This window comes from Onychostruthus taczanowskii, unplaced genomic scaffold, assembly GCF_017590055.1.
Source record: "Onychostruthus taczanowskii isolate IOZ18803 unplaced genomic scaffold, ASM1759005v1 scaffold55, whole genome shotgun sequence".
Classification (NCBI taxonomy): Eukaryota; Metazoa; Chordata; class Aves; order Passeriformes; family Passeridae; genus Onychostruthus; species Onychostruthus taczanowskii.
The window spans coordinates 4,612,310-4,626,641 of record NW_024503124.1 but is presented as its reverse complement, the minus strand read 5'-3'; the positions used below and the strand labels follow the sequence as shown (position 1 = coordinate 4,626,641).

Sequence of the window (14,332 nt, the reverse complement as noted above, 5' to 3'; positions counted from 1 at the left end):
AAAAAAATCCTTACTATGCACACAAGGAATTAATTCCACAGCTCCCCTTCAAACAGCAAGTCTAACTCCTGCCAAAGCAAGCTGAGGAAAAGCTTTCAGCATACAGAGGCTTAAACTGGATTGCAGAGTCAGAACCCATGTGTCTAATTATCTGCATCCCAACCTGATGGAATGAACCTGACTTTAGCACATGGACATGACAGAAAAGCAAACAAAAAGTGAAAGCTTTGGGAAAAAAAAAAAACAATCAAACTGTCAGAATACAGTGGAAGAGGAAAAATATCAGAGATAACTTGTGAAAGGGTGCTGATGATTATTTATTACACAGTTTGACAGAAACAAACTAAATCATGATGTCCAAGTGCAAGCTGACACAGTTCTGTCAGAAGGAATAGAATTATGGGGTTTTTTTTTTGGGGGGGGGGGTGGCAAAAGCCATCAGAAAAGTGCAAAAGTGAACACAGAATCTGAAAAGCAGCTTTGGCATCAGCAGTGTTTGAATCTGGACAACTGCCAAGTGCTGGGCCCAGGGCTGCCCCTCTGGATTTGTGATGGAAGGCAGGAAGAACCATCGAATGTGTGACCGCAGTGGTTTGGAAATCAGCTTTCTCCTCAGACATGGAGAAGTTCTTCCTGTGTATCCAGGCAGGAGATTAGTAAAAGGAGACAGATGGCCAATGAGCTTATGTTCATACTGAGCAGGGAAAGAAACTGGGGATAGGCCAAGTTTCACTGCAGCAAAGCCAAGGCACAGCTCAGCTGACACCAACAGCACTTGAGCTGCTGCTGGGGCTGCCTCCAGACAGAGTTTTTCATTTCCCAGCTTTGGATCTCCTCACAGGAGGCACACAGACACATGGCAGCCTACCTGCCTTGAAAGATACAAGGGAATTTTTGGCCAAGGGGAGTGCAGGTTCTTTATTGCATCTCAAAGATGACAGCAGCTCTTTGCAGTGAAGGCAAAATATCACCACTCAAAATTAGGGACCACCCAAGATGTATTAAAAGACAGAACAGAAGTGTAATTTCTAGAAATCACAACTGCACTTTGCATAACTCTAAGTATTAGCAGGCAATCTGGAAAATGCCAGCATTCCCAAGGCTGGAATGAAAAGCTGCCTGAGCTGGCCATTAGACAATGTTCACCAAGCACAACTGCAGTCTCATTTATTTAGACAGTAATTGCTTGCTTACAATAATGAAATTATTGTCTCTGCTTTCTTGTACTAGTTAAAGCAGAAGGGAGAAAATCCATTAAATCACTGTTTGGCTTCAATTCCTTTCAAGCACATTGTAGGAATATTTAAATGAGGATTTCTTCCAGTGTAGATGAAAAGCAAATACTTACCCCTTCCCACTGGGGAAGATTTTGAACTGACACCCAAAGGCCTATAAATTCATCAAACCAAAGCCTGAAAGAAAACAGAAGCAAAATAATTTTAACCCTGAGAAAGCAACTCCCTCACTGAATATCTATCCCTCACTTTGCCAGATGGTTGCAGGAATTCACCTGCACCTCAATTCATTCTGCAAGAACAGGGATCAACATGGACACGCTTTTATCAATTTGCTGCTCGCAGCGTATTTCCAAATCTGACGTTTAGTCCTTGCCTTTTTTTCTTTATTTCTCCTCTGACTCTTTTTTGATCCCCCTTTCACACAACTGTCTCTCCAGGAGTTTCCTTATCTACCTCAGCTCTACCACCCCAACAGATAAAAACAAGTAACACTTCATCTCCCTCTGCCTTGCAGAGTGAAATCTGTCCCTTTTGATCACAAGTGTCATTAGCTCCTTCTCTGAATTCACCTGAGGCCAAGGATGCAAACCCTCCACACCAGTCTCTGACTTAAATTCACCTTTACAAACTCCACTTAATTCAATTTAGTTTGATTTGCTGTCTGCTTTATTCAGTAGGGAAGAGGGACTAAGATTCCTGCAGGTTACTTTTACCAAAGAAGCAGGTTGACAGTATTCCTGTCTTGAACTCCTGCCAAAAATGCTGCTAAAAGCCACCAGTGACTTCAAATCATCCTGTAAAAGATGATTCCTTGCATTTGGAGCAGAGCACTCTTCAGTGACACCTACTTGAAACCCTTGTGGTGAAGTTCAGGGGGAAGGGTGGTGGGCAGGAAGAGCTCAAAGTAGGTGATGGCCTTCTGCATGGTGACATCGAAGGGACACATCAAAGGTCTCCACTCATCCAGCATTTCTGCAGTGGCATCTTCTGGGAAATACCTGAGAACAAGGACACCATTGAATATACACAGACTTGGCTTTAAACTTTGGCTCTTTTTAAGCATATTGAAAACCAGCTATTAATTTGTTATCAATGCTCACTTTAGAGTAAAACCATGTGCCCAGGGGCCATAGGCAGGCAGCCCTCACCTCCAAAAACCTTCACAAAACACAGCTAAATCAAGGACATTATGGTGCATCATTTTAAGACCACCAATTAAAAAATTGTCTTGTTGAAGCAGAGAAGAATCTGTACAATGCAAAACCATTTCACTGTGAAGGCTGGTCCAAATCAAACAACTATTAGTCACTTTTGATGCAGCATAAAAAAAATATCACTTCAGGCAGAAGGATCATTTATAGAAACATTACAGGAACGCTGGTGATTTAATTTCTTTTAAAACATACTAAGTATGCATGCAATGCAGTATTTAAAATGCATATTAGATATGATTTTTTTTTTATACAACAGAATTATTGCTACATCAAGGCTGTTAAAAAGGAAAAATAAACCTCAGAAAAGTCTCTACCCTCCATCCTAAATTTTCAAGCAGCAGCCTAGCAATGACAGGTAGGGTGGGGGGTCTTTCATACACTTTTCCCCTCCTTCCTAAATTAATATAAAAGATACCAAAAAAAAAAAAAAAAAAAAAAAAAATCAAGAAACAAACACTTACGGTCTGCAGCTCTTCACGAGTGTTTTCAGAACACTTTCTACAGAACTGAAATGAGAAGAGGAAATGTTAGGAATAATAAATTACTAAATTTCAGAGACAGCATAAAATAAACAACCATTTGCTGACCTTTATCTCCAGAGCTTAAGATAATGTTGGTGCAATTAGATGTCTTCTTTGAACATGCATTAGCTACCTGCCTTCTCCACAGACCTAACTATAACAATTAAAATTGCTCTGCTCAACTCCTGGTCCTATTTTTTATATACCACTCTGGTATTTCCTGCATTTAAGTGAAGAATTACTATCACTTCATGGAAGTGGCATCCTGTATTTTGTCCACGAACAACCAGCAAAGTGACTTCTGGGGAGATGAAAACATAGAAAAATGGGTTTGTGGAATTCATGAATATTTGTAAGATAAATAAAGGCAACTTGTTGTTTTAAGGCTCCAAACACCATTATTTGTCCTTTTCAATGTGGTTTTGGGCTTTGTCCAGTGGTTGTAAGAAGAAAGGAATTATCTGCAAATCAAGGGTTATTTCATTGGAGTTCCTCCCAAGTAAGAGCTGATTTTAAAAGTGCTTTTATCCACAGCAAGAACACTTATAAAAAAAATCATTTCACCTATTGTCACCTATTGTCACAGGATGCCATCAAACCTTTATAAAGACTGAATCTCAGAATAAACTCAAAGAATAAAAGGGAGGGGGAGCAGAGAGTGATCAACCAACGCAAGCACAAAGGTAGTAAATTGTCACGTTCCTCAAACCTTCCATTTATTACACAACTACCTCAAGACTAACTTGCACCTTTACCCAAAAACATTCCCTGAATGAAAAAGAAAAATTCTGGCAGAACAAATTCTTACATTTTTTACATATTCCTTCTCTAGAAACGGAAATACTGCACTCTTTCATTCATCATCCCAAAGGAATGTTAAAAAATGCTTTTCTGCTCAGAAAAAGATGATGGAAATAGATCATCTTTAGAATTTCACCAAGATCAATTAATTGTGAGACACACAAATACTCAGTATGTGCTACTGTCTCTCCAGTCCTACATGAAGCAAATTGATCCCATACAGCCAGGAGAACTAAAAAAGTGAATAAATCACCAATTCCCTTCAACACTCAATACAAGCCAGCAAAAGCCCACCCAGCCCTCAGAGCACTGCTTCGGTCAAACAGTGCCCTAGAAGATGCAAAATTATGTATATTTTATGCAACAGTGACAAAGGCAACTCAGGACCTCTCCCAGAAAGAAAATTTTAAGTTAACTGCCTCTAAAATGTGGAGAAGAAAGGCCAACCAGTCATTAAACAAAAAATAAAACCAAACTCTGCAGGAAGATCCTGGGTACAAGTGAATATTGTCCTTGAAGGAGTTAGAAAAAAGATAACAGTTGTTCCAAGAGCAGATAAATAAAGCATGAACCAGCACATTCCTTAAGAGCATTAAAAATTCACATGATAAATGTTTGGGTGACAAAAACAAATAAGCTCTCCCCAGACTATCATTCCACTCAAGTCAGCTCTCACTAAGGAAAACCTGAAGGACGGGAATTTTAACAAACACTAAGGCCAGAGATCAACAAATTTTTAAAATTAACGAGTTTTAAGTCGGATCTCAGCATTTGTTAGTGTGAGGGAGCAAAGGAGAAAGATTGGGATGTTCTCTCCTTTCTTTTGGTTACAAATTTAGGAAGCCAGAAAACAAAAAGCAACAGCAAGACAATTTTTACCCAAGGGACTTCCATTCAAGAGGGTTCAAGTACAGCCCAGCTACAGGAGACATCCTGGAATATTCCCATTAGGGGACTGTTAGCCAAGGACAGGACAATGCAGCTGGGGAGGTACATTAAGGAACACCCAACACCACTTTCAACACCTATCACTGTTATCTTTTTTGGCACTACAGGATTATTTTCTTCTTTTGGAAAGGGTATGATGTTACTGATTTGCAAATTGGTTTTTTTTCCCCCCTGCATTTACACAGAGAAACATGCTTCAGTTAAAATGATTAACATGTAAATTACATTATCAAAAAGCAGTAAGACAAATTTGAGTTTTTCAGGAGAAGGTCTGAAGGTAAAGTCTAGTTCTGAAGTGGACACTCCACCACAGAGCTTAAATCAAGACAATGGAAAGAGCAACCAGCTACAGTTTCACTAATTATTTTAGTGATCTCCTAACTAGAGTGAGCCATCTCTCACTGGATTAGTACAACTAAGCCTTGTTTCTAAAAAAAACCCAAACAAAGCAAACTCCACTGCAATCCCACTGCCACTTGCACCAGTTTTCTGCATTTTTCATGCACCAAAACTCCCGATTACTGTTTCCCTACAAAAATTGCCAGTGAACTCTTGACACAGCAGCTCTTCACAGCCCCAAGGTTGTTGCTGGGTGGATTTTCCAGAAGCCATTACCTCACTGCTAAAGCACTTTCCATGATTTCATTGGATTTAAGAGGAAGGTGCCTTCACTCCATAACATGCCCCTGCATCAGTGGTGATTTTATCCATAACCACACACAACAGTTGCTCCAATGGAAAACTAAGCTCTCATTTAAACCCCTGAAATACATTTGCTGGTTAAATTAGTTAGAACAGAGCCCTGGAGAGCCACTCCACACACACTGCCTGGGTCCCCAATTAGCAAGGTTGACATCCAGTGCGACATTCTCATAACCAGTGGTGTCAGGTTAACATTGGCCTTCCAAATACAATTATTTATGCAGAGGCTTCCACCTGTGTGACAGTGTTACAGCCCAACAGAACATGCAGAAGGGACATTGGCCAGAGCTCAACAGAAAAAAAAAAAAAAAGAATCATTCTTACCACCTATGTAATACATTAAGCACAAATGTTTTAGGTGAAGACCAGCCTGGTCGATATGAACTGAATGTAAACAAAAATAAAATTCAATTAAAACAGGAGATAAATTAAACAGCTACAAATCAGCTTTTAAAACCTTGACTTCCACCAAAAAGGTACCCCTTGAAAAAGGATGAGCACTGTATGAGAAGGAATCGCACTGCATGGAGTGTCTGACATGGAATAAAGTTAATAAAATGGAATGCTTCAGTCAGATCATCACAATAGAAATCTTCCTTCCTGCTTAAACTCCTTTATCCTCCTGGAAAAGTTCCCTCCCCCCTACACAGTGAGCAGTTACTCAACACCATCCCCCCAGAGGAAGGTGTGCAGGTACAAAAATAAAAAAATAAAATAAACCAAGGAAGGCTCTGCTCTTTCATATTTTACCTACAATTAGCAAAATAATTCAATTTAGCAAACTGATTTTTTTCAGCTACACAGCCACGAGAGAAATTCAGCCTGAAATGCTCCATATATTTCCTGTTCATGTTCCTTCTCAGCAGTAGGATCTTACCCTCAGGAATCAGTGGCAGTGCTTCAGTATAATTCAGAAAATTATTTTTTTTAAAGCAAATGAAGCACTTTCACCTGCATTTCTTGACATAAAGTTTCAATTCAACCAAAGATAATGCATTATCCATGTGCTATCTTTTATAATTTATAGAGCAGGACCTTCTCTGCCTGGGATAATTATGAAAATTTTAAGTCTGAAAATCTGACAGATGGAGAGGGATTGACAGTGCAGAGAAAGCAAAGAAAACAAGTCTTCATTTTTAAAATCAGCAGAACATGTCTAAAATTTTTAACTGGAGAAAAGAAATTATTTCTCCCTATCACGGCATCACTTTGAGTAAATACCTGTATCTCCTACAGAAAATATTTCACTTTTTTTGGAGAGCAGACTGATTTATACCTGGATTCCAGATCCTGGGAATGATTACAGGACAAATACTGAAGAACAGTACCATTTGTATATTTTTCCCCACAACTTTACTGTGTTATAGAAGAGAACAGCATACATATAACTTAGTACCTGTGCTGGTTTTGGCTGGGGAAAGTTAATTTCCTTCACATTATTACCCATCTTTAGCTCAACCCACAAATTTTCTCACTTTTTACCCTTCTAGTTCTCTCCCCAGTCCCACCAGGAAGGGCAGCATGCGAGGCTTAGTTGCCAGCTGGGGTTAAACCACAACAATACTGTTAAATATTTCATATTAAATTTATTAAACTGTGGGTTAACACCCTAAAATAAGTTGAGCGAGACCTTTGTTGCAGTGTATTTAAAAATTAATCACATTCATACAGAAAGAAACAGCATGACAAACACAAGCCACAGGCAGAAGGAGATACATGATTCAGTGCAGCCCTGCATACAATTATTGAAAGGTGCCTTGTGAAAACAGAAACAGAATATTTCCCATGTATCAAATTCCAGATATTAAAAGCACATTACAAAGTACTTTAAAGCAGGTACTAATGGCCTATTAAATGTTTTAAAATGTGAACTTACTTGGGAAACCAATTTAATCCCAGATGTTCTGTTTTGGAGTACAATATCCTTTCCAGCATTTCATAGAGTGGTCGCCATGGTAACTCTAAATCATCCCTGGAAAGCAGTTCCTTTTTCCTAATAGGAAACAAAACACCAAGCAGTTCAGGATTCAACACTGTCATGGACATGCTGCACATGGGAATACCCCTATCCCTGCTCCCAATTTGGCACAAACTGCAGGAAGGCCAGGCAGGGCCAGGCTGGCCACTGGCAGCCTTCAGCACAAGTGACACTGTCAAGATTTTTCCTGACTAAGTGAAATAAACATTATGGACTCGTGAGCCAGTTTTCATCTTCTCCCTAGATGAGATTCAGCCTTAATTCTTGGCTCTCTGAACTGTCTGGCTTTCCTGATATGGGGAAAACTGGCATTCTTCCACTTTCGGTCCCACTCCTAAAGCTCTGAAATTTGTTTGCACAAGAGAACCCTTTAACCACCAGCACTGTGTAGGGCAGATAAGTGAAGTAACCTGTAAGAACTCTGCTACATGAAAGGCACAACATTGAGCAAGAGATCAACTGTTCTGAGACAGAAATCTCCACAGTCAGCAGAAATCTCTACTCACTTTAACAGGTTGATCAGCAGGCGTGAAAATCCTTGCATCATGCTGATCTCCAGCTTTGGGATTGTCACCAACTCGTACAATAGTTTGATAAACAGCACGTGATCCTCCTTGCTGAATTTTCTGCCATACAGTCGGATGTATCTGCAAACCGAACACAAGGAGAGTCAGCAATATTTTGAAACATCCCATTTATCCAAAATTTGACCCAGAATCCCTCTGGTTTGCTGTTTAGTGAAACAAAACTAAAACCTGGTTCTCAAGCCCAACAAGTAAGAACCTAAAGATACACACCAAAGGAAGATTTACAAGTGCAATTACAGGAAGAAAAAGAATGACCAAATAAAGTTTACAGCCCTCTAAGATTCTACAAATACTGTAACCTCATGTACAGGACATAATCCAGAAGCTAAAAAAACAACCCAAAAAGTATCAAGACAAGCCCAAATCCAACAGCATCCAGCAAGGATGAACAATTGATTTAGACACTGAGCTTTGCTAGTGGTGTGTCCCACTGTCTCCAGCAAGGCTAGATCCATCAGACTCACTCCAGAAGAAGTGTTTGCTCATTTTAAGTTGAGATTGAAAAAAATAAACATGTTTCAAGTGCAAGTTTTCTGGTGCAGAATATCTTGAAAGATATTCTGCACCAGAAAAACCTATATAAGGTGCTATCAGAGCATTTTAGGCGTGGCACAACTGTAAAATTACTGTTCACTGGGAGGCAACTTCCCTTTTTATTACTGCTCTGACTATTCTTAAAGAGGCATAAGAAAGCTGCTTTCCACTTCCCTTTTCCTGTCAAATTCAAGGGGGGGATGTTTACATTTGATGGGCAGCGTTTTCACTAACGTTAATTTCAACACACAGAAGGAAACAAACAAAATACAGGATAACCCACTTTTCTACCACAGGAACCTAAATAATCTGGATTGGCCAGAGACACTACCTACCTACAGAATTACACCACCAAGAGCTGAACACCTACACTTTTCACATGCCTAAAAAAGACACACAAAAAAGAATCCTCAGGGAAAGAAAAATGGGTGAAACATGTATGATTAAAAAAAAAAAAAAAAAAAAAAAAAAAGAAAAAAAAAAAGAAGAAGAAACTGCAGAAGCCTGGAAAATAAGTTTTAACTACAAAGAAACACAGAGATCCAATTTATCTGCCAGTATTACTATATATAACTGAAAATAAAATGTTTGGCTGGTTCTCCTTCGTGACATTTGCTAACAACAGCTCTGCTACACAAAATGCTGTTTAATTAAGAAAGGAGTAAAGTACACAGAAACATGCTGAACACAAAGATGTCACTATGCCCAAGCAGCAGGACTTGATGCCAAATTGCTCCCATATTTTACAGCTTCTTTATGTAGGAGGGAGGCAGAGCTGAAAGGGGTCAATTATTTGTATTAATCCAGCTGAGCATTAAGGCAGTGTCAGAAAATAAATCCTTCTAGAAAGGGGTGTTCAGACTTTTCCTCAAGATTAAACAAGAAAAATCAGTCAGAGGAGAACTGCAGTATTTTCAGAATATCCCTTCAGAAGGGATGAAGTATCACCATTACTAAATAAAAGAATATAGGCAGAACTTCATCAACCCTGAAGGGTACCCAGGGGCTAATCAGACAGATCATTTTTGTCATAGAAATGGTGCCTCTTCAGGATAATTGGGTTATTGGGGAAAAAAATAATTGCAGAACTAAATTATTGTAAAATAAAAGATAAGACTTCTGAAAGCAGATAATACTACATTGAGATGACATCTGAAATCTTAAATCCACTGCCTTTTTGATTCCTTTGAGGTTTTCTGAGTTCTTATCCTGCAAAAAGGACAAAATAATTGCCCTTCATTGTTCAGCTACATGGAAAAAAACTCCAAAACCCAACAAATAAAACGCACCCACACAACACAAAAAACATGATTAAGACATGAAAATTCTGTTTCCAACTCCAGCCTTTCTCTACAGAGTACAGGGTCTCTGGAGATTACAAAAAAAAAAAAAAAAAAGAAAACCATAAGGCCAATTCCCCAGTCTCAGAGTGCTGGATATCCAATCTCTCCCTCCAAAAGTACAATAGGCCTATTTTTAGGAAGTGTACTATCATATCATGTGGCCACCCTAAACTGCCCTAGAAAGTTGGCTGCTCTGCTACAGTTAAAAATTACCTCTCCTCCAGAAGCTGAACAGCACACTCCCCTAAATTCCTGGCTCTCCATCTGCATTTCCTAACACACAGAACAGGATCACGACTGGTTTAAAGCTCAGTTTTTGACAAACGATGTGAAAAGCAATGAATCACGCTCAGCAGGACTGCTTAAATCACATGTACATGTACACAGCACACACATCCCTCACACAGCCAAAGAAAGCTTCTGTTTCCCTGATAAAGATGAGAGAAAGATGTCAAACAAGACTTTTAGGCAATAGTGATTAAAATACTTGGCAAAGTCCCACGGAGACATTTCCATCCTCACTGTAACTCAGTGTCCTGTCATTCCCCTTCCAAACAGTCGAGCTGCATTTTTTCCACACCTTACAGCAAGACACTTCAGTGTCATTTTATAAGTCTACACCTGACAAGCAAATAAAATAACATTGTCAGGAACAGCAACTGAGTCCTTCATCTTCCCACACCCCTGACTGCTGGAGCAGAAAGCACAGAAAGGCATTTGTGTGTTTGCCTGCCTGCAGAGTTAACTCCATGTACAGTAACCGTGAAACGTCCGTATCATATTAATATGTTCATTTATTGACTATAGTTAGTGTTTTTTTAATTTTTAGAACAAACTATGAATCATGAAAGAGTGGGAAGCTGAGACAATGTATACTGCTGATCAAAAGACCATAAAAATTATGGAGCAAGACCAGTTAAGCAAATTATTTTGATGTAACCTGCTTTTCCCACACACGCTGTGGCAAGCTGAGATTCACTCTTCTGCTTTCACAACTGGTTAGTATTTTACAAGCTTTTACCAGACAGAGCTGGAGGAATCTTGGAGCAATTATTACAGATTTAACTGCCAGTCTTTGGGGCAAGTTTTACTTGCTTCAGAAACCTCATCCAATTGTAAGTCTCCTCACAAGAGAGAAAGTTGTCTCACCACAGTCCACACACACATCTCAAAAAACCAGGTGTCACCACTGAAAATGACCCTTAAAAGAATTATTCAAATCAGCTTACAGACATAAGTCTGATAAACTATTCTGCCTCTTTTCTGTCCCCTCCCTCCCTACTCAGTTTGTGACATCAGACAGCTGAAACAGCTGGCCTGAAGATAAATATGTGCAAGTCATGGTTCCAGCTGTGGGGGGTATAAAAATTACACAGTTCAGCTGTCACCATGAAAGAGTACTCAAATTTTTAATTCAAAAAAAGATCTGAGTTTCACTTTCATTCTCTCCTGTGGCACAGAGTTGTAAAAAGCTGAGGAGGTGTAACTATGCAGGTATATCATCTGCATGCCACTGTCTGCTTTGCTCAGTCACACGTACACATATCTGTATTAACATTTGTATCTCTACTATAAATAAAGATGCAAATTATTTCACAGAATACTGCAAGAATTCTGGTCTTTGCAATTCAGACATTGGCAACAAATCTAAACAGCCATCATGCCATTATGAAGATTCTGAGCATATTCTTTTTATTAATTATAGCTTTTTTCAGGAGGGAAAAAAGGGAGCCAGTAAATTTGGAGATGAGTCCCTGAGTATCGAGAGACAGTAGAAATTGGATTCTATTATTATGAGCACCACAGGGCTGGAAGTGTTTTATCTACACCTGAACTTCTGCTACTGTACTTCACAGAATGACAGAATGGTTTGGGTGGGAAGGGACCTTAAAGCCCATCCAGTGCCACGCCCTGCCATGGGTAAGGACAACTTCAACTATCCCAGGGTGCTCCAAGCCCCATCCAGCCTGGCCTTGGACATTTCAAGGGAGCCAGGGGCAGCCACAGCTTCTCTGCACAGCCTGTGCCAGGGCCTCCCCACCCTCACAGGGAACAATTCCTTGCCAATATCCTATCTAACCCTGCCCTCTGGCTGTTTGTAGCCATTCCCCCTTGTCCTGGCACTCCAAGCACTCCAGCTATTTGTATTTTGTTAACACAAATAGTCCCTCTCCATTTTTTTGTCTGCTCCCTTCAGGTACTGGAAGGCCACAATTAGATTGCCCCAGGCCTTCTCTTTTCCAGGCTGAACAACCTGGATTCTCTCAGCCTTTTATCCCTAGAAGTACTTTGTCAAGTCAAACAGAGCAGCAGCACATCTCTCACATTAGCTACACCAGCTTATTTTTTTTACACCAAGCCCACTGTTTCCTTCCCTGCCCACACCAAACACACTCAGAGCCTCCCCGTATCTAAAATGCCACAAAGAAAATCTTGGTACTAACAGGCATCAGACAAGCTGCAAACACTCACAATGAATTCAAACTTCAAAGTGTAGGTGGAAAACCACAAATTGGAGCCCGCTGACCTTTCTGTGATTCATAAAGCAGCACAGCAGTGGTTCCCAACAGGTCAAATTCACTGCCCTGGAGCCTGAAGTGGTAACAGCAATTGCCATTTACAGAGTGAGTAACAGGGTGATTCTAAGGCACACTTAGAATGAATTTCTGTGCCTACTGAGCCTGTTTAGCTAAAGCTCATCTTTCTCACAGTAGGGACTCCTAAGTTTATTTCAACTCGATGGGAAAAGGAAGTTCCACCACAGGTACAGGCAACAGGTACCACCGAAACCAGTATGAGTTGGCAGATGCTGGGGGTGGGAAGGGAAGCAGCGTTGAACTGGCTCCAAGCAGGTTCAAACTGTCACATAACACAAACACGTGAGTCATTTTGCAACCACCACTGTAATTCTATCTAAGACTGCCTCTTGGGAAACAGAAAGACACATTCCAATACAGTCGAATCTAACAGGCTTTGACTGACAAATGTACATTCAATTATCAACTGATATTTAAAAAAAATGACTTATGTAAGAAGAGAAGTTGTGAGTGTTTCAAAACGGTTCAAACACACGTACTTTGTTGTTTCTGGCACACAGGAAACACTGTTTGTGATGGCACACACAGCATTCAGCAACAAACAAGATAAACATCCACAGAATTTACTGATTGCAGCTACAGGACTCACTGTCATATGATGCCATACCAAAGTGCCAGAGTGTCCCGAATAAAACAGGGTCAAGTGTACTTCGTAAAATTCACGAGAAGGAACTATGTCGTACTCGGTGCTATCTACGAAACCATCGCGGGCTCATCTGTACAAAAACCACCTTGCCAGCACACACAGCACGGCCAACATCAGCACAATCTACCCCACGCCAGAGTTCAGCCAAGATATCAAGGGCACCAGCGGTGTTTACACAGCATTAAGCCAGAGTCTAATCCTGCTAGCACTGACCCAACAAATGGCCTGTCTTGAGAAAGACTTCGTGTCCCTATAGCAGAAGTGACACGGAGATTGTATCAACCACAGCTTGCTTAAGAAGGGGAGGGGTGAAACAGGTGGCTAAACAGGCATTAAAAATATACACGTATTAAAAACAAAAGCACGAGTTAATCGCACAAGCGCTTAAGTCGTAGAATTCGGAAGTTTCAGAGGCGGCCGGCGAGCTCTTGCGGCCGGAGCCACCTTTGTCCCCGTTTCCGATGTGGAAGCGCTGGCCTTGTGTAGGGCAGGGACGGGACAGCGGCCGGGAGCGGGGCCCGGCCGGGTGCCAGCGGTTCCGTTATGCGGGAGGCGCTCCCGGCGGGCAGGGCTCGGCTTGGCTGGGCTCGGCAAGGCAAGGCAAGGGACGGGACTGACGCGCCGCTCGCAGCCCGAGGCCCCGCTCCCCGTCCCGCCCCGGCACTCACGTCGAGAGCTTCCTGGTCCAGAAGAGCCCGCCGGGCCAGAGCTCCTGCAGCTGCACGGCGCGGGCCAGGTTGCCCTTGATGTGTTCCAGGAAGCGGGCGGCCTCTGCCTCCAGGCGCTCGCCATAGGGCAGCAGCTTGTTGTAGACGATCTCCTTCTGCGGCGGCCGGGCCATGTCGGCGCTGCCCGGGAGGGCCGGTGACCGCGGCCGCCGCGCCCCGCCCGCCCCGCTCGGCTCTGCGCCGCTCACTTCCGGCGGAAGGCGGGCCCGGGGCGGCTCCGGGCGCTCCGCGGGCACGGGGCCGGGCCGGGGGCGCGGGGCCGGGGCCGGGCCGGGGCGGTGCTTGGGGCGGGGACGGGCGGACAGGCCACGGCGGCCGCCCGAGCTCAGGGCTCGCGCTCTGCGGCGTTGCGGTTGGGTGAAAAGCCTTTCCGCTAAAGCTGCCGCCACCTGGACGCGTAACTGGGAGTGAAAACATTCACCCGCCGGCTGCTCTCGGCGGGAGGGAATCGAGCTTTGGGTCTCGCTCAAAGACACTCGGGGAGAGGTGGGGATG

The 14,332-nt window shown here is 42.1% G+C and overlaps 1 protein-coding gene across 2 annotated transcripts in view; it reads right to left on the bottom strand.

Annotated features, from left to right (window-relative positions):
• Positions 1-14,038, bottom strand: part of PSME4 (proteasome activator subunit 4) — a 43,902-nt gene extending 29,864 nt beyond the window's left edge. Inside the window, exons 1-7 of one of the 2 annotated variants that reach the window (XM_041417119.1) lie at positions 13,778-14,038; positions 7,909-8,049; positions 7,301-7,417; positions 5,749-5,808; positions 2,914-2,958; positions 2,087-2,236; positions 1,349-1,412 (exon numbers count right to left, since the gene is read on the bottom strand). In XM_041417119.1, coding sequence (XP_041273053.1) covers positions 1,349-1,412; positions 2,087-2,236; positions 2,914-2,958; positions 5,749-5,808; positions 7,301-7,417; positions 7,909-8,049; positions 13,778-13,950 — 750 coding nt within the window. In that variant the 5' untranslated portion in view covers positions 13,951-14,038. The remainder of the gene's footprint in view (positions 1-1,348; positions 1,413-2,086; positions 2,237-2,913; positions 2,959-5,748; positions 5,809-7,300; positions 7,418-7,908; positions 8,050-13,777) is intronic. The other variant, XM_041417122.1, reaches the window with a different exon arrangement.
• Positions 14,039-14,332: the final 294 nt, after the last annotated feature.